Genomic DNA, 20,100 nt, shown 5'->3' with positions numbered 1-20,100 from the left:
GGGAGCAGAACCGGCGTCCCGGGCCCGCCCCCGGGAGACTGACAACCTATGTGGCAGGCCCCTCCGCCACGAGCCAAGTACACCCACCAATCAGAGGCCGAGATGGGCGGGACGTGTGGAGGCGCGCGTCCCATCACTCCCCAGCCTGCCGGCTAGTTCCCGCCTTTTTTATGGAGACTCGGAAGGATGGTGCCTCCAGTTACGGAAAAAGCCTAGACCTCCGCCTAGTCTCCGTGCGTGGTACTACTGCGCATGCGCCAGGCTCCCGAGGACTTTCCAGGGAGTTTGTAGGGTTCTGGAAGAACTGAGAAGAAGCGCACGATGGCACCGGTTCTGGTGAGCAAAAGAAAGCTCCCGCAAAGGCCAAGGTGCCTATGCAAACTACTGGACTTTTCCGTTTTACTGTCCAAAGACACGTAGCTGTAACTGTACATGTCCAAGTTTAATGCAAGAATTCTCTTGGCGCATCTAACCGATTTTAACTTCTTTGGTTACCTGTCTTCTTGAATTATATCGTCAGACAGCTGCGAAGTACAGCATACACCCGTACATCCAATTACCTCAATGAAACATATCTATTAGCCCCTCTTCTGGGAGGCGATGGTAGGAAGCAGCTGCCACTCTGGATATCCAGGCCATCCTGGTCTCATCTTACTTGTCCTGTGGCACAGTCTTAATTTTCTCCAGTTGGCCACACACAGCCCATCTCTACCCTAGAGCCACAGAAAGCTTTGGGAAACAAAATTTGACTGCATCACTTCCTTAAAGGTTTTTGATCACCTGTAGTACACAAACCAGACTCCAGACTATAGCTTTCGAGTCTCTCCAATTTCCAACTCGACTTTTCGTCTCCATTCTTACCGAGCCACTGTCAGTTCGCTGAACACCCCAGGTTCTCCTGTCTGAGCCTGTAGCACTCGAGATCCATTGTATTTAAGAAGTGAGACAGTATTATTAGATTGTGTGCACGTTTTCACTATTACATATAAACAATATTGGTGAACATATTTGTGTTTTTCTGCAATTATCTATATTATACATCATGGGATTTGGGAACCATAAGTTATGCGCATTTGACCTTTTCCTATATGTTACCACTTTGTCCCCCAAAAAGGTTGTAACAAATGATGTTCCCACATATACTGGGTATTCTCATTCTTTTTATACTTTGCCAACACATTATATGAAAAAAGAAAAAAAAAACAACAATCAGGATATTTATTTATCCATTCAACATTAACTTATCATTTATTCTGTGCCAGGCCTGGTCTCCCGGAAATATTATAGCAGGAAACAAAACAAAGACCCTGCCCTCTCTGGCCAGTACCAACGAGTAGTTCAACATAATGTTGATGACTGCTATGGAGAAAAAAGAAAGAAGCATAAAATGGTTCAGCAGGACTGCGGTAGAGCTTGCTATTTTAACTGGGGTGGTCAAGGAAGGACTCTCTACAAGGGTGACCTTCAACCTGAGAACTGAAGAAGTAAGGGTAAAAACTAGGCAGGCATCTGGGGAGAGGGCATCCAGGCCTAAGGGAAGTAGCATGCTTGACAAATTCAAGGAGAAACAAGGAGGACAGGCAGGGTGAGCAAGAACCGTAGGGGTAGGATCTAGGGAACCTCTTTACCAGGACTGCCAGCAGCCTGATTTGTCGGTAATGATATTAACACCCAAGCATAACGCATTTTGCAGTTGCGAACTCCCATTTCCACACTTTGCAAGCAGAGGACTTCTGAAGTTCTCAGCTCAACCGGTGAGTCATGTGTGGAAATTGTCCAGCAGTACAAGAATGAAACGAAGGTAATCGTTCATAACTTTGACCATCTGCGTACCCAGGTAAAGCCTGATCCATCTGGTATCACCTGACACCAAACATTCCAGACCCCACTTCCCAGCCACCCCAATTACACCTAACGGGCCCTGTTTGGGAAAGAGAAGAGTTACGGCTGCGCAGAAGCGTGGCGCTGCCCGCGCACCCGAGGGCCCCGCCCAGCGCGCAAGGGGGCGGGGATAAACGGGCCCGTCTCCGGAAGCTGCTGCCACCTTCCCCACTGACGTGTCGGGGCCGCGAGACGCGTCGCGCAAAGTCGCGGTGGAACTTCGCTGCGGTGTACAGATCTGGCGCTTGCCGCTGCCGGGCACTGCCGAGCTGGGAGATGTCGGCTGCGGGCCGGACGGAGCCCTTGGGTCCTCCCAGCAGCTTTGCAAAGCGGCTCCTGGTGACCGGGGGTGCTGGTTTCATGTAGGTAACGGCGCCGCTGGACGAGGAGTGGCTCCCCAGAAACCCCAACCTTTTCCTGCGCCTCTGCTTGCTCTTGGCAACTTGGAACCAGCTTGGGGGGTCTGATGTGGGAGGGGCTTAACGCACGAACAGCACCAGCCTGCCTTCTTCCCTCTCTCCCCGCTTGCGAAGTCTTCGTTCCTTTGAAACCGCGACTTCTTTTAGGCTCCTCCCCACCGAAGCTGAAGCGCGGTGGTGCTCTCTGCCTTCTTACCTGGCCGGGGATGCACCTGACCCTCTTCCGAGTGCCCCCACAGGGCGGTAAACTTCTCACCAACGGCCCCAGCCTCCAGCCCGCCCCCTCCGTACGCAGACAGGCCTTGTGCATGTAAGAGCCAAGAAACGATTTTTGGATTATAGCAGGACATTCATTTATTCAGCGGGCTATAAAACAACGACGACAACACCACCACACCCTCTCTTGGTGCTTTGGGCTGGACGAGTTGAGCGATGCCTCTTGCCCTTCCACACCCACATGCAATCAGAGAGTCCTCGTTCACTGCTTCCCACGCGACCACTTCTCGCCCCTTCCCCCTCCCATCCTAGTCCACGTTACTGGCTTCTGCCTGGATTGCGACTGTAGCTTTCTGATGGGTCCTACTGCTTCCCCCCTTGTTGCCTAAAAGTCTGTTCTGCACACAGAAGTCAGTTTTCATTAAGTAGATAAGTGCACAAAGTTTTACCCCAGTTTTACCCACGAAGTTTTACCCCAGCCTTTCAAACTTAGAATAAAATCCAAACTCTTTTGCATATCTAGAAGACTCAAGTGCCCCGGGGCCTGATCTTCCAATCTGATCTGCTATTCTGCCTCTTTGTTTTTCTGTACCTGCTGCAGTTAACCTTTTTGGAATTTCTGGAACGCATGAGACTCATTCCTCCATTCTCGAGGCCCTTGCACTTGCTTCCCCTTTGGTTAGAGCGCTTGCATCACTCATTTCCGATGGTTGCGTAGACATCATCTCCTGGGACAGGCATTACCTAGCCATCCTACCTAAAAGCGCCCCATTCCCAGCTAACACACTAATCACTATCTGAAGTCCTGACGTTGTTTTGTGTATTAATGTTTACTGGCTTCTTGCCTGCATCCCTGCTCTAGAATGTAAACTGGATGAGGGTAGAGACTGCTGTTCCCTCAGCATCTGTAAGAATGCCTGGCTTGTTCTACAAAGGTCTTCCGTAGTTTCTGAATGGATGAATGCACAGGTACCAACAGGAAACTCCCAATGTCTAGTGGAAGAGAACATGGAAACATGGGAATCACGCCCCCCATTGGCACATTAAGTCACCTCTTTAAATCTGACAATCACTTGGAGGAGGGTACCAGGCAGGCAGGGTTTATCTAATGAGAAGAGGGGCATGGCGGTAAAAGGGTGGTACTTGTGTGAGCGTGCTGGTCCCGGAAGGGCAGGTTCTAGAAAATGCTGTGAGAGGGCTGTCAAGTACAAACTCTGAGTTCATAATTTGGTCAAGGGCTGCCCTTATTCGTGGGAGCCGAATGTTTTGGTGTCTATGAGGAAATCTGGTGGACCATCTCACTGAGAGATGCCTCTGGTTCCACTCCTGGTCCTGGGAAAACCAGGAGCCAATATGGTTACCCAATTCAGGATGGCCTCAGCCATTATTAGCTTGGAAACCTCAGTTTAATCTAGAACCTCCCTGAATTTTCTAGTTAACACCACCAAATTCTTGCACCAGGAGATAGTAATTGCAGTAGGGTTACTGTGAACATAAACAACTGTGCTCATACTAACTGAAGTTTTGCACAGTTATACCCACGGTCTCTTTAAAGGTATGGTATAGTTTCAGTCCATCTGTACTGACCACCACCCATTGTACTTACCATCCTGCTTCACTCCCACACTCAAAGCACGTGGACACAAATTGTTTGGTTAAACAATTTTTTTCCTTATACCCAGGACCAGTAAATTCTCTTTTCTCCACAGTGCCAAAGGATATCGATATATCAATACCGATTATTGATCCTGTTGAGAAAGTTAGTGAAAAGTGGTGGGGGTGGAGGAGGGAGTGTATTCAGTGTACTTAATGTTATTTCTGTTATTTTGCAGAACCTTAAAGATATCTCTGAATAGTTTCTAATAGTCGACAGGTTAAGGTAACATTTAGGAAATGTGAAGAATTTAGGGAAAAGGTTACATCTTCTACTAACAAAATATACTTTTTTTTTTTTTAAAGCGCATCACATATGATTGTTTCTTTAGTAGAAGATTATCCAAACTATATGATCATAAATCTAGACAAGGTGAGTTTTATAAAAATGAACTTCATGCACTGATACTTATATATATTTTTTTCTTACGTATTAGAATCTTATCCCGCTGATATTTTAGTTTTTATTTGGTCATTTTGGCAACTTAGGGATGTACATAGTCATGTGATCATGCTATATTTAATCTTAGTCTTTTAGAAGTTTTTCATTATGATAGCCCATAAAGTAAAGGTTTTAGTGCAGTATTTTTACCAGAAGAATATCTTCAACTCTAAGTTCAATATTTAGTGTAATCTTGTGATTATTAATCTTTTTCTGGAATTGGGATACTTTGATTATTTGATTTTATTATTTTATTATTTGATATTATAACTGCCACCTTCTGGAAAATTACATACTTATTTCTTAAATTAAAACTCATTTAGTTTTGAGGATTTTTCTGTAATAATTGAAGTCTCCCTGAAGAGTCTGAGAGCCATGATTGGTAATCACTGGATTTTTGACTTGAAACACAAGACCCGGTTACCTTAATTTCATAAGACGTAATAGTAAAAATCTATAGACAGAATTATCTGTAGGTCTTACCAATTTTTGCCTGCCTTACTATCAGAGACAGTAATTTTTTCCCCCTCTGTACAGGGATTTACCAACAATTAACTCAGGAAACAGTGTAATGAGTTATAATATGCATAACAAAGGTGTAATTGTTTTCAAGTACTAGTTCTTTTGCAGTAAGAAATGGTAAGCTTTTCTGGTGGCTGGGGGCAAATCTGGGCCAGAAAATTTTTTAAAAGAAGGGTTTCTAAAAAGTAATTTTTTGTATTTTCAAACAGTAACAAAATTACATGGTTTTTGTTTTTTTACTTTCTAATATACCAGAGACTTCTAAAAGCAAAGAGCAAACACTTTAAGAAAACATGTTTTCGTATCGCGATCAGAATAGCTATAGCCTTTAAAATAAACTGATATTTTATAGGAAAAACTATTATCACTTTTTGTGTTGTTTCTCTCCCTCTCCCTCACTTACGTATTTTAAGCTGGATTACTGTGCAAGCTTGAAGAATCTTGAAACCATTTCTAACAAACAAAACTACAAATTTATACAGGTATGAAATTTTTCTTATAATTATATAATTTTTTGATGTGCCTATGTAGCCATTCAGACATTGTTTCTACTTGGCAAGCTTGTGTAGTGTGGGCTTGGGAAGCATGCTTATTGAAGACCTTCTAATTTCCAGAAGTACCATGTGCTACAGAGACGACTACTTTTAGATTAATACCACTATAAAGCTGCGTGTGATAGTTGGTGCCTTGGCAGCTCTGTGGATAGGTGACTGACCTTACATGGTTTATGATTTTTAGGTCCTCAATAGCCTTCTTAATGAGGTCTTGCTGGGTTTTAAAGAGATTGGTGTAAAGGGGACTGTTACTCAGGCCAGGCAACAGCCAAAGAGCCTATCATACAGCCCGTGGGCTAATGTTCTTCATTCAAAGTGGACTGATTGACTCTGGAAGGCCGGTTTACTAGGCACTCTTAGAAGAGTCCAAAGTATAAACCAGAGAGCCAGGTCATTAATTTGCAAAGGGAAATTTTAATGTCAAATGAAACTATTTAATGATTTATGGGGTTTTTTTTAAAGATAATCTATAAACTCTCCTTTTCACCAGAAATTATAAAGAATATACTGAGCACACTCTTCTATATGAAAGTGTTTCTTTCAGTCACCAAAGAATTGTTGAGAATACATATTTTTAGAAGAGTTAAATGTACATATAACATCGAAAGTCCTTTAACGAATCCACTTAGTTCACTCAGTTGTGGGGAAACACATTTTTAAAAATGCGGTTGTAAATGGTTACACTTACTTTAAATGTATTGCAATAATGGTTACCTCAAACTTTAAAAATATGTTTATAAAAATATCCCGTTAACATGAGGTTGGCAAAAATGTTATGGGAAAAAGCTAGCTTGGTTCTTAGTTGTCATTGGTGCTCAATAAAATACTGTTTTGGACACATATTTGCAAATAAGTATTTGGAACTGATTATCTCATATCCTCAGATGCTGGAGAAATACATCATTACTATACTTATTTGGCCCCTTGGTTGGCTTTTCAAGATAATCTCTATTAAAGCAGGGTGATGGGGGAGATTAATTTTTTTCTTATCATTGTTTTGGTTCATGTAGTAAAATGGCTATTACCAATTGCAGTATTGAGTGAAATTTCACTTTCTCCTGTTTTCTTTTTTGTATAGGGTGACATATGTAATTCTCACTTTGTGAAACTGCTTTTTGAAACAGAAAAAATAGATATAGTACTACATTTTGCTGCACAAACACATGTAGGTAAGCATTGTTTTATCTTACAGTTATGATGGGCAAATTTTTTTCCCGGTGACTAATTACCCTAAATCAAAGTCCAGTATTGAAGTCAAGCAAGTAGGGACTTAATATGTCTTTGAAGGAGCACATACCATACTCTTCCATGAAAACTCTGTGCTTTTCCAGTCACTTTTATTCATGTAGGTTGAAATATAACCTTGAATGCTATCTTAAAACATTGAGTTTAACTAAATGCAATATAGTGATAACTTCTGGGGAGATGGGCCTTCACCTATATTTTTAATGTGCGTGCGTGTGTATGTTTTTTTAAGCTGGGTGGGGGATACACAGTTGAACATTATATTATCCGTAGTCGTCTGTGCATCTGCGATATCTTTTAACTGTCTACCATTTTATATTGGGCAATATACCATACATTCAGAAGAATTTAGAAGTAAAGCTAAATGAGTAATGATAGTGTGAATACCCATATAGCCATCACCTACACAGAAGATAGAATATTGTTGAATCCTCATTAGTGGTATATTACTGCCTTGTTACTTGATTTTAAAATTATAATTTCCCTTGCTCTCCTCCATAGTATATTTAGGAGATTATTCTGTAGCAGAATATAACATATTCCTCGTTCCTTTTTATTTTCATATGCTCCATTATATAGCTGTACTCCATTTGTTTTCGTTTCCTGCATTTTGCTATTTAAATAGTACCGCAGTGGTTGGCTTCATGCCTGTGTCCTTGTGTATACTTGCCAACTGATGTTGGGTAGGGATTCCTAGAAGGACAAATTCAGGGTGGATTAGTTTGTTAGGGCCGCCATAACAAAATACCAGACACTAGGGGCTTAAACAACGGAAATTTAGTTCTCACCTTTCTGGAGGCTGGAAGTCCAAGCACCAGCAGGCCAGTTTCTCCTCAAGCTTCTCTCCTTGGCTTGCAAGTGGCCACTCCCTCTTTGTGTACTCGCACAGTTTTCCCCCTGAGCATCCCTAGTGTTTCTCTTTGTGTCAAAATGTCTTCTCTGAAACATACCAGTCATGGTGGACGAGGGACCTGAATGGCCTTATTTTTATTTAACTACCTCTTAAAGGCCCTGTCTCCAAATATAGGTACATCCTGAGGTACTTGGGGTCAGGGTTCCATCATGAATTTGGGGGGAGCACAATTCAGCCTGATAACCAGGGTGAAGAGGGAAAGGCGCATGTAACTCACTTGGCTATTGAGAAGTTTCCCTCCTTAGGGGTTGAAAACACTTTGCATTCTTACTTGTAATATATAAAGTATCTTTTCCCCCATAGCCTCACCAACAGAAGGTGGTGTCACATTTTTTAAATTTTTGCTAGGATCTGATAGGTAAGAAGTGGCATCTCTGAGATTTTGTTTTGAATTTTTCTTCTTGTAATTGAGGCTGAACATCTTCAGCTTAAGGACCTTTGCATTTCTTGTCTAAACTACTTGTTTATGTCTCCTACCCAAACGGGTTGTTTCCTTTTATATAACTTCTTTTTAGATTAACTATATTAGCCCTTTGTTTCTGATAAGCTCAAATATTTGTCCCAGTTTGTCATTTGTCTTTTTAAAAAAATTTTATTTTTTAATTTATTTTCAGTGTTCCAGAATTCATTGTTCATGCACCACACCCAGTGCTCCATGCAATCTGTGCCCTCCATAATATCCACCACCAGGCTCACCCATCTCTCCACCCCCCACGCCCCTCCCAAGCCCTCAGATTGTTTTTCAGAGTCCATAGTCTTTCATGGTTCACCTGTCATTTGTCTTTTTACTTTGTTTATAGATTTTCTGGTTGGTTGTTTTTTCTGTGCAAGAGCTTTGACATAGTTGAACTGATCAGGTTTTTTTTTTTTTTTCCTCCTTTTGCTTCTGGATTGTGAGCCATTTTTAGTAAAGTTTGCCTCATTCCCAGATTATAGAGAACCTATTCTTCGAGTAAATTTATTTTAAAAATAATTTATTGAACATTTGTTGTGTTTTCAACAATAACAGATTGATCTGAAAAGCCTTGCCATCTATGAAACTGGAAGTTTCAAGTTTTAAATTTAAGAACATTTTAAATTTAGATGTATCCTTTTTTTTTCTTTTTAGAATAAAAAAAAAGTGTTTCCTGCAAATTTAGCACCGATAGTTTTCTAGGTTCTAAGAATTTACATATGCTTCACAATTTAGGCTTAAAGCAATCATAAATAGCAATATGTTTTTGTTATTTTTTTTAAACTTTTGCAGTTATGGTGAGTGAAGAGACGTGAATAGAACTTTCCTTAAACCTGAGTCTACTGTTGAGTATTTGTTTTGTCCCCTGGGTGGAATTATTCTAGATTTCTCTCTCTCTCTTTTTTTTTAGATCTTTCATTTGTACGTGCCTTTGAGTTTACGTATGTTAATGTCTATGGCACTCATGTTCTGGTGAGTGCTGCTCACGAAGCCAGAGTGGAGAAGTTCATTTACGTGAGCACAGATGAAGTGTATGGAGGCAGTCTCGATAAGGTAAGCTCAGAAATGCTGTGTTTCTCCTCCTTACCATGGACCACGATGCAAATCTGTCTTCTTAAAACCTCTTCTGGGTTTCTTTCATCCCCTCATTACATACACTGTGGGACTCTCCAAAATGTTATTCCTTTGTGTCTTCTGTTCAGATCAAAGAATGTCACCCTGAATGACAACAACCACCTAGTCTTGGTACAAATTAATATGTAATTTGACTGATAGTATTTTGCAAGAGAGCAGAACATCCCACCTTTCTGTCCCAGTCCATATATGACAAATGTCCTTCCCACGGGCCAGGCGTAGGTAACTAGACTACGGCATACTGCCTGCTCACCTTCCTCCTCCCCTCAGGAAAGAGTGGAATGTTAAAGAGTGAATGTGAAATTAATGTAGGAACTGGCGTCTGTTCTTTATCAATCGTTTGTACTTACTGTACTTTTTATGCAAAAGATGTCTCCATTCTCATCTGCATTTTTCATCATCACTGTTTACAACGAGTGACCTCATTCTGTTTTATATTTTTACCAAAACACACACATGGCGAGAAAAAAAATCAAGCAATTTGAAACAACTTCTAATGAGAAAAAGCAGACCCTGACCACTTTTCCTCAGTATCCAGTCCCACCTGTGAGAAGCTATTATTCTCAGTTCTCATTGCAATTTTTGTGAGGTGAACTTTTTTCTTCTTGTACCTTTGTCACCCTACATCAGATCTGACACAGTAACCAGAATGATTTTTAAAATAAAAGTCAGATCATGACATTACTCTGCTCAAAATCTATTCATCTTGTTATACTGGCCTTCAAGGTTCTACATGGTCTGGCCGCCCTCCAGCTATCTGGCTTCATCTCCCATGTCTCTTCTCTCACATCAGCCACCTTGCAGTTCCTCTGGACACAATTCTGCCCCAGGACCTTTGCACTTGCTGTTCTCTCTGCCTTTCTTATAGGGTTGCTGTGAATGCTACTATATAAAAAATGCTTAGAAAAATGCCAGGGATGTAGTTGGGGTTCAGTAGTGTCTTTTAACATGTAGTAATTAACATTTCAAGTTTATTATATGTTTTCTTATTTTTTCTACTTAGAAACTATGCATAATATGTATTTTTAATGCATCTTTTTGAAATTAGGAATTTGATGAATCTTCACCCAAACAACCTACAAATCCTTATGCATCTTCTAAAGCAGCTGCTGAGTGTTTTGTACAGTCGTACTGGGAACGATATAAAGTAAGAGCTGATTTCAGAAACTCTGGAATCATTTTTCTTTTGACTTAGGTGATAAAACTCCAAGTTAGCGTTAGCCACATTCCATTTTTAAAGTTGAAGACATAGATTCAGGAGTTTATATATTAAGAGGTTAAAATATTTATTTCCTATATCATGTAGACAAAGTAGGACCTACTTTTTGTTTAGTTCACCACTTAAAGGAAATCGTTTTTATATATGTTTTCCCACTTCAGTGGTACATGAAGTATGACAGCTGTAGGGAAAAACCCTATTGGAGTATCCTGATTCCCAGAATCCTCCGGGGGGAAGCAGACAAAGTAGGGCAGATTCCGTGACCTGCACATGGTCCCCTCTGCCTGATTCACCTCTCTTGGCTCCTCATGAATGGGACTTGACATTTTCTTGCCTTTTGTGTTCCAAAGCATTGCCCCTTTGCCCTTTCATGGGAGATGGGATTTTTCACTTTCCAGCTCTTTTTATTTGTAAGCGTTGGTGCATCAGAGAAAGACAACGTGAAGTTTCACATCTAACCAAACCTAAGGTCTGAGACGCAGTCTCTGAAATCATCTGGTGGAAATTCCCTTGATTTTCTGCTCTCAAACCTAACCAACCTGCCCCCATCTATATGCATCCTGCTCTTGTCCCAGGAAAGAAAATATTCCTCTTCCGTTTAGGAGTCTCTGCCTTTCTCTGAGTCCTATCCTCTCCCATATTTTCAGGAACCTTATTTCAGAAAAAAAAAAACAAAAAAAACAAAAAAACTCTTCACTTCTGTCCTTGATGTGTGTGGAGTTACTTAGCTGCAAGTGCCCATTTTTCAGGACTTCTTAATCTTAGAGAACCATTACAATTGGACCTCTTACTGCATTAACGTTGACTACTCTTTTAAGTTTCCAGCTGTCATCACGCGAAGCAGTAATGTTTACGGACCACATCAGTATCCAGAAAAGGTACATTTTACTTGTGAATCCACACTGTGTTTCAGTGATTGTAGCTTCTTGTTATTTAAGATAATCTCTCGTCAGTTATTTGTCTGAAATATTTTCTGCTGTAATTATACATAATTATAAGCACTGTATGGGCCACGTGCAAATCTCGTCAGGTGTAGAGTCTGAAGACGTGAGTTGAGGTCTAAACCTGACATGGGCTGGTGTGACCTTACGCCCTTGGAACATTGTCTTTAAACTGGGGGATAGTGAAAATACTCAGAAGGGATTTTGAGGGGTCCAGTGAGATCACAATGTGAAAATGCCTGGTGCTCTTCACGAATCTGAAGCTCTACAGAGCATTCCCTTCGCCTCTGCCATGCCGCTGAAGACTCCTTCCTGGCTTGCGTCCAGGAATTTGAGAGCTAGTTAGAGAGTCCTGCGGGAAGCTGGTACAGAAATTTGTCTTCCCGTCAGCCGTCTCACTGTTTTCCCCAGCTCCTCTTTATAGTTGCCGGCCTGAATGTCTTCCAGAAAATAGTATGAGTTGTGAATAAAGAAATGTACTTAAAAGTCTGAACCAACTGTGCAGTTGGTTCTGTATCATTAAACCTAATTTGAACGAACCATTGCCTTCTGTGCTAAAAATTGGGAGATGGGATTTTTCACTTTCCAGCTGGTTGCATTGATCTCTTTGGCCAAAGAAAGGGGCCGTGTCATGATCTGTTGGTCTTAATGTCTCCTTTGCTTAATTTGGGGAGTACCTTTCAGAGGCGCATTATAAGGTGAATAATATATCTCACCCTGTTTAACATAACCTTTCTTTAAATTCAGTGGCACTGGAATTTACTTTTTATTAATTTCACAAGCACTGGTTGGGTAGGTGCTGTACACAAAGCAGAAAGTGGGCTATGATTCCTGTCCTCAGGAAATCAAAGGTGAACTTGTGATGAGACCAAACTGTTCACGAAGACAATTTTCTGAATTTTTACACTATTTGTATCATTTTGTCTTTATATTTGTCCAGCAGATGACTTGTTTTTGTGAAATAGGAGGCTATCATAGAATTCTTTCACTTATCAAAATTATAATAGCTTTTTTCTTGAAACTGATAAAAAATTAGAATTTATCTATATGCATATTTCTTAATAATCATAATCTTTGAATCTTATGATGAGTTAGATTCATATTAATGAGTGAATTTCCAATATCTGAAATGATATTTAAATATTCTTTTAGGTTATTCCAAAATTTATATCTTTACTACAACACAACAGGAAATGGTATGTTATTATTTACCTTTGTACCCATATGTTTTTCTGGTATGTGGAAAATATTTGGTGACAGCCTGTCTTGAAAATCATAAAGTCTTAAGAGTTGAAGACCATAGAATTGAATGTTTCAACAGATGTATGTATTCCTTGTACACTCAGTGTGATGGTTCTTTAAATAATTATAATCTGTTACTCATCTTTATGATTTACTTAGATAACTTGAATTTTTTTTAATAATTTCAGTTCTTAAATAATGTAGCCTAGAACTTGGAATTATCTCATTAAGATCCAACATCTTTATATAACTTTGCTTTTCCAATTCACTGAGCTATACATATTTCTTCAAAATGAACTTAAGGTAGAAAGTGGGTGAATAAGTTATTTCTGAGGGGTCATTTATATGTGTGTTACTTCCTTACTGAGTGCTGCATGAGGTTCAGGGGTCATTTAAGAATTATGGATAAAATTTAGAAAAGTCATGAGAATAAGTGTTTTCGGTAAAAGATTTCTAGGCTCCCCATGGAAATTGGCTTCTCTGGAATTGTATCCAGGCGTTGTGTTACCCTGGTTTGGGAGAGCTTTTTACACTCTATGATTCCCTTTCATTTAATCTTTCTAGCTGCATTCATGGATCAGGGCTTCAAACAAGAAATTTCCTTTATGCAACTGATGTAGTAGAAGCATTTCTCACTGTCCTCAAGAAAGGGAAACCAGGTGAAATTTATAACATCGGAACCAATTTTGAAATGTCAGTGCTCCAGCTTGCCAAAGAACTAATACAACTGGTATGTATATATTTTAAGAGGGTAGTGTTTTCAAAATGGTCCCTAAATCAGTGGCAGTCATCACTCATTTAGTCAAAATCAGTTTATAATTTACTCAATTAGAAGGTGAATGAGTAAAAAAATGAAAAGTACATGAAGATATATAATTATTGGAAGTTATATCACTCATTTATAACAGCTTTTCGGGAAAGTAAAAATCCTAACAGATTGGATGTAGAAACTTATTGTAATAAATACCTCAATGTTAGAAATACAAAACAGTGTGTGCTAATCTTAAGGACTGATGATATGGAAGTAATTATAGTTAGGAGTATATGTATGTATTAGTGAACATCAATTCTCAGTCTCAGGATTCAGTAGCAAGAGAGACTTGGTGTGTGGAAATACTTTCCTTTGCTTGGTTCTCTGAATACTCTGTACTCCAAACATGTGGGTTTTCCACACCAAGAAATTCTCAGAGACAAGCTGGGTGGCCTATTATTTAACTCAATTCTGACATTATCTGCCTAGAGATGGCTCCAGATCCCATAGACAAAAGGCTCAGACCTCCAGGGCTCTCCCCTGCTTCACGGGCCAGCCACAAAACCTGGTTGTCACCTGGGCTTCTGACTGACGATCAGCAGAGGTGCTTAGCCGGAGTGACTCACAGAAGTCAGAAAAACAGTTTATTTTCTAGATTATTGGCTCATTGCAAAGGATAGAACTCAGGAACAGCTAGACGGAGGAGATGCTGGAGCATGGACTGACCATGCACTGCCCCGGCCCACCGCTGACCCAGCACCTCCATGTTCTCTGCAGCTCAGAAGTTCTCCAAACCCCATCATTTTGGTTTTTCATGGAGCCTTCCTTAAGTAGGCATGATTGGATAAATCATTGACCACTGGCTATTAATTCAGGCTCCAGCCCTCTAAACACAGGCTTGGTTCCCTTGGCCACCAGCCCCCATCCTGTGGGGCTTTCCAAAATTCACTCATTAGCATAAACTTGGTGTGCTTGGAAGGAGCTTGTTGTGAATAGCAGAAGACACTTTTCTCTCACGTCACTTAGGAAATTCCAAGGGTTTTAGGAACTTGGATAAAGACCAAATATATACTTATTATAAATTACAGTATCACACTGAATAATAACCAAGAGCCAAAAAAATTAATATTCTCCCCTAGTTTATGCAATGTGTATTCTTTGTGAGCTTCAGATGGAATATAGGTTATCAAGCATGGAAAGTGTTCCTAAAATGTTCTTCATTTTAGCTGTCACCCCCACTTTGAAGGGGTTATTTTTCTTTTTTAAAGATGTATTTATTGGGGCACCTGGGTGGTTCAGTGGGTTAAAGCCTCTGCCTTCAGCTCAGGTCCTGATCCCAGGGTCCTGGGATCGAGCCCCACATTGGGCTCCCTTCTTACTGGGGAGCCTGCTTCCCTTCCTCTCTCTCTGCCTGCCTTTCTGCCTACTTGTGATCTCTGTCAAAGAAATAAATAAAATCTTTTAAATAAATAAATAAATCTTTATTAAAGATTTTTTTATTATTTATTATTTATTTTATTTTTTGTTATTTATTTTTTTTTATTATTTATTTTTATATTTATTTATTTTAGAGAACTAGAGATGGGGGAAGGGGTAAAAAGAAAGGAAGAGAGAATCTTCACGCAAACTCCATGGGGCTCAGTCTCATGACCCTGAGATCATGACCTGAGCCGAAACAGGAGTTACACGCTTAACCCAGCGCATCACCGAGGCACTCCAAAGGGGGTGTTTTTCTGGTCTCTTTAATCAGCTATTGAATACTTTGTTATTCTCTGATCTCACTTTTATAATTTTGACTCAAAAGCCTTCTCCATTTTGACAGATCAAAGAGACCAGTTCAGAGTCCGAAATGGAAAGCTGGGTGGATTATGTGAATGATAGGTGAGTAACAAGTTAAAGCCTTGGGGAAAGGTTGTGAAATCTTAGATACTTACGCAATTCTAAAATATATGGACTTAATCAGAAACTAGTATTAGTGCTCTTGATTTTTCCACTAAAATATTTTTTTCCTAATTGTGTATCAAAAGAATAAAGGTAACATTATTGCTTACTAGCTGTGTGACTTAAAGAAAGTTACTGACCTTTTCCAAGTCTGAGGTCTTCTGGAGTGTGAGATATGGATAATAATGTCTTGTTAACAGAAGTATTTGAAGGTTTATTATAACGTATATAAAGTACCTGATCTAGGACATAAGAGCCCTAATATATTTATGTAGACTTATTTATTCATTCATCAAACATTTAGGTATGAGGCATTGCATTCATACCTAGATTGTGGCTGAAAGCAGAAAAGGATGAGCCATAGAGAGGATTAGGCATCTGGGATTCCAGATGATTTTTTTTCAACGTGTACTTTATTTTACAAATTGTCATCAGGGAGAATTTTTTAAGAAAAAATTTGAATTATGGCAAAGGTTCATGGACAGACATTAGTTCTCTTAGTATTTAAATTTGTAAATATGTATCCACAGTGTCATTTTAAATCTTTTATTTTCTTTTTTCTTTTTTGAGACCTACCAACGACATGAGATATCCAATGAAGTCAGAAAAAATACATGGCTTAGGATGGAGACCCAAAGTGCCATGGAAAGAAGGAATAAAGAAAACAAGTATGTTATGCATTGATACTTTCTGGGGAGGGGGTGAGATTCAGAAAAATTTAAAGGAAATGTAATTTACTTTTAGAACACTATAAATTCAGTAGACTGTAGTGATGAATCATTTTCACTTTTCAAACTGTTACATTTCATGTATTTCCAGCAGCAACAGTAACATATCTCCTACAACATACTCCAGTATGTTGTATTTCACATACTGACTTCTACTCAGGCTTCCTGTGTCTTATCAGCATTTGTCAGATACCTAGTTCATTGGTTCTCAGGTGCAGACTTCTCACTTTTTTCCATATTCTTTAAAGGTGTGAATTTTAATGTTGCCGGTGTTTTCTTCTTACTGCTCTTTCCTTTCTTTCTTGGCAATATGTAAAATAACAGTCCATTTTAAGGTCTGTGGCATCTTCTATTTGAGGAGCGATCGAGTTGCCGTCTTTGAGTGTCTTAAGTCTTTTTATGTTGAAACCAACAAAATTTAGTATGTGCAGAAATAGCCATTAAGATGAATGTATATAAAATCTGTATATATATGTTAAAGTTTGGTTTAAAAATGTGTTCATGAGAAAAGATAAACTCACATGTAGAAGAGAAGTCTTTGTCTAGAGCTTGACACAGAGTACTTGTGTTGAATTTTTAAAAGCTAATTCAGAGATAATTGATCATTTTTTAACCCAAAAAAACTTTACCGATAGTATAGCCACATAAACTAATTTTACATATTACCAGAAGGAAGACCACAACATCGCTTCATACCTGTAATGCAGTATTGCTGCATTTACATGAACAAACTGTACATTTCTTTCTGTAACTTTAAAACCAGGGCAAATAACTTAATCTCTCTCCCTATTTCTTGAAATCAGAATGTCTTAAATACTTAACACCAGCAGATGCAGTATCGAAGGACTTTTGAAGTTAAAAAGAAAACAATAACTGATTTTTAAATCTAAGTTTTCAGGTATTGAGACATCTCGTGATTAATGACATTGATTAGTTCAGAATCAAATTGTTTTCTTCGTGAGGCACCCCTTTGGCAAGACTGATTGTTACTTAAATTAAAAATCTAGGTAAAATGAGCTGCGTAGCTGTGGGGCAGGATTTTTCTTACTTAGCAGAAGCCCAGTAAATGTTGGCTAACTGGTGTTCGGTGTTTTAATTTTATTTTTGTCTTTTGGTTTTTCCTATCAGTCGACTGGTACAGAGAGAATTTTCACAACTGGAAGAATGCAGAAAAGGCATTAGAACCCTTTCCAGTATAAACACCATTTGTATAGAAAGGACAGTTTTCAGAGAAAGAAGAAAATTATTCTACCTCGACAAATGATATGAAATCAAGTGACTAATGAAATGTCTTCTTCATATGGAATTGATCAGTGACTGTTTGTATAAAATTCAAATGCAAAATGCTTCAATCTTCAGGGTAGTTTTAGTATTGCCATAGGATTTAAATATCAAGGTTCTTTCAAAAACCTTTTCTCCTGAAAGTTTGGAACCAGGAGGCCTAGAAAGGCTTCTCTATAGGAGGGAGGCCAGGAAGGAGGGATCTCACGGTTCTGAGAACCAGGATGGGGAATAGCTCTGTGCAGGTGACAGCCTTGGCTGGACGGAACTCAGCTTCCCAGCCTTTCCCACTGCCCAGAAACTCTCAAGTTTTCATTCTTAGGCAATAGAGGATGGGGCATATGCCCTCATTCATCTTTTTTTAAATATCTGATGTTCTATAATTGTTTTAAAATGGGAACAATGGAAGCATATTTAGCACTTTTTAACTTTTAGTAATTTTGTAAAATTAAGTTAAATGTTTTTTAAAAGAAGGATGTAGTTTTTATATTTTCAAAGTCAGTTGTTGTACTATATATAAGTAACTGCATATGAGAGAAATGTTATGTATTTACCATTTAAAATGATTTTATTTATAAAATAACAGTATTTTAATGTATTTAACGTAGAATGTGGCTTTATTTTTAGTAAGGTATGTTTTTATTTTGCTGTAGAAAAAATTTTATATTACTTGATTAAATATTTTTAATTCCTCTGTCTCCTAAAGACTTTAAGACAACTTGAAAAAGCAACTGACTGGATATTACACTGAGAAAGGGAAAGGAGTCCAAGATTGTGCCCAGCTTTCTGGCTTCCATGCATGAGTGATGGCTTGTTTCCTCTGTGGAGTGGGTAACAAGGTCATTAACTTGGAGGTGGCTAAAGGAGGGGGATAAGACTGGAGAAGGGCCTTGAGGAGGTAGACATTGAGAAAAGAATAAGCAAATCCAAAGTTAGTAAGAGGATTTGCCAAACAAGAATGAAGCACAAACTGAATTGAACATTGTAATTCCAGAATTCCAAGAAGAATCAAAATAGATTGATCAGAGGTGGGCAGAGTTGGAGTCAGGAGAGGCGGACGGAGCAGAGGGCTGAGAGAGTGACCAAAGTGATGCCCACTGCTCCTAGTTGTGTAGGAAAGAATGTGCCTCTTGGGGGTGGCCCAGTAGCTAGAGGAAATAAAGCAGGGGAATGGGCACAAGGGTGTGGAGGTAAGAGCGTGGAGAGACAAGGAAGTTACAGGCAGAAAATGGGACCAACTGAAAGCAAATGGTCTTTGGTGAACTTTGGTCATTGAGGTAGATGACAAAATAAAAAACGTTTTTTTCTGTGTCATTTGTTTTTGCACATATTTTTGTGTACACTTTTATTTCCAACTTCAATATACTCAGTATAGCTTCACTTTTATCATTTATCTAGTCTCAGGACATGACCTTGACAAACATTAGGAACACATGATAATAAACCAGTTAAAAAAAACTTTATGTATAAAGTGTAAAAAATGAATGTTCTACATCATATGTCATCAGAGAAGTACAGATTAAAACAAAAATTAGATACCTATTAGAATGGCTAAAATCTAGAACACTGACAACACTAAATGCTGGTGAGGATATGGAGCCACAGGAACTCTCATACATTGCTGGTGGGAATGCAAAATGGCACAACCACTTTGGAAGATAAAACTAAACACCCTTAGGGTGTGATTCAGCAATCACACCCCTTGGCATTTACACAAAGGAATTGAAACTTACGTCCACACAAAAACCTGCAGATGTTTCTATTCACTTTATTCGTCATTGTCCAAACTGGGGAGCCACCAAGATGTCCTTCAGCAGGTGAATGGATAAATAAACTGGTGTATCCAAACTATATGAACTGTCAAGCCGCAAAAGGACCCAGAGGAAGCTTACCTGCCTATTACTAAGTGAAAGAAGCCAATCTGAAGGGAATATGCAGAAACAGACGGTCAAAGTTAACATCTGTAACGATAAAAGAAGGAGCAAGTTTGGGTACGGTGATGGTACTGGCTAAGGCTCTGCAGGCAGAAAGGGCAAATACGTACGGAAAAAGGATCATGAGACTAGACCACTGGCCCTTTCAGGCTGGAACGGACTCAATGAAGTTAACTTGCCACCAAGGAACTGGTTGGTTCTTCAAGGAATGGTGTCCTACTGGGGCTCAGCCTTTATCTGCTGCCAGTGGGTTGGGTGTGTAGCAGCGTCTGCAGCTAGACTGGCCTTGGTAAGTGAGAGTCCATGCTAGGGGGCCCAAGGGCAGGTTTCATCTCCACAGCTATGGTGAGTTCATTCAGGTGCCCATTGCGGCCATTCTGGGGTAGTCAATGGTGAAGTATAGCCATAGTTAAGTAACCTACTCATTTTGTCTACCTGATTGTTAAGTGCCGCTTCCACGGTGTTTGCTTTCTAGGGGGTATTAATACGTGACACATGGATCTTCACACTCCCCAGCCACCCCCATGTGGCCATTCACATGCCTCCAAGCCTGCCTTATCTCTGCCTCTAGTCTTTTCCTTCCAAGTCACCAGACAGGCTAACCAGGCCATTCACCGCTGCCCATGGGTT

At 39.6% G+C, this 20,100-nt stretch overlaps 1 protein-coding gene across 1 annotated transcript; it reads left to right on the top strand.

The window, feature by feature from the left end:
- The first annotated feature begins 2,028 nt into the window (after positions 1-2,028).
- TGDS (TDP-glucose 4,6-dehydratase) lies at positions 2,029-18,134 on the top strand. Its single transcript, XM_044249955.1, has 12 exons — positions 2,029-2,243; positions 4,476-4,542; positions 5,547-5,615; positions 6,766-6,856; positions 9,210-9,352; positions 10,482-10,580; positions 11,471-11,530; positions 12,746-12,789; positions 13,400-13,565; positions 15,409-15,467; positions 16,098-16,195; positions 17,384-18,134. The coding sequence occupies exons 1-12, from the start codon at positions 2,158-2,160 to the stop codon at positions 17,452-17,454; spliced, it is 1,053 nt and encodes a 350-aa protein (XP_044105890.1). The 5' UTR covers positions 2,029-2,157; the 3' UTR covers positions 17,455-18,134.
- The last annotated feature ends 1,966 nt before the right edge of the window (positions 18,135-20,100 follow it).

Source organism: Neovison vison, chromosome 5 (genome assembly GCF_020171115.1).
Source record: "Neovison vison isolate M4711 chromosome 5, ASM_NN_V1, whole genome shotgun sequence".
NCBI classification, from domain to species: domain Eukaryota; kingdom Metazoa; phylum Chordata; class Mammalia; order Carnivora; family Mustelidae; genus Neogale; species Neogale vison.
This window is presented reverse-complemented; position numbering and strand designations above follow the sequence as displayed.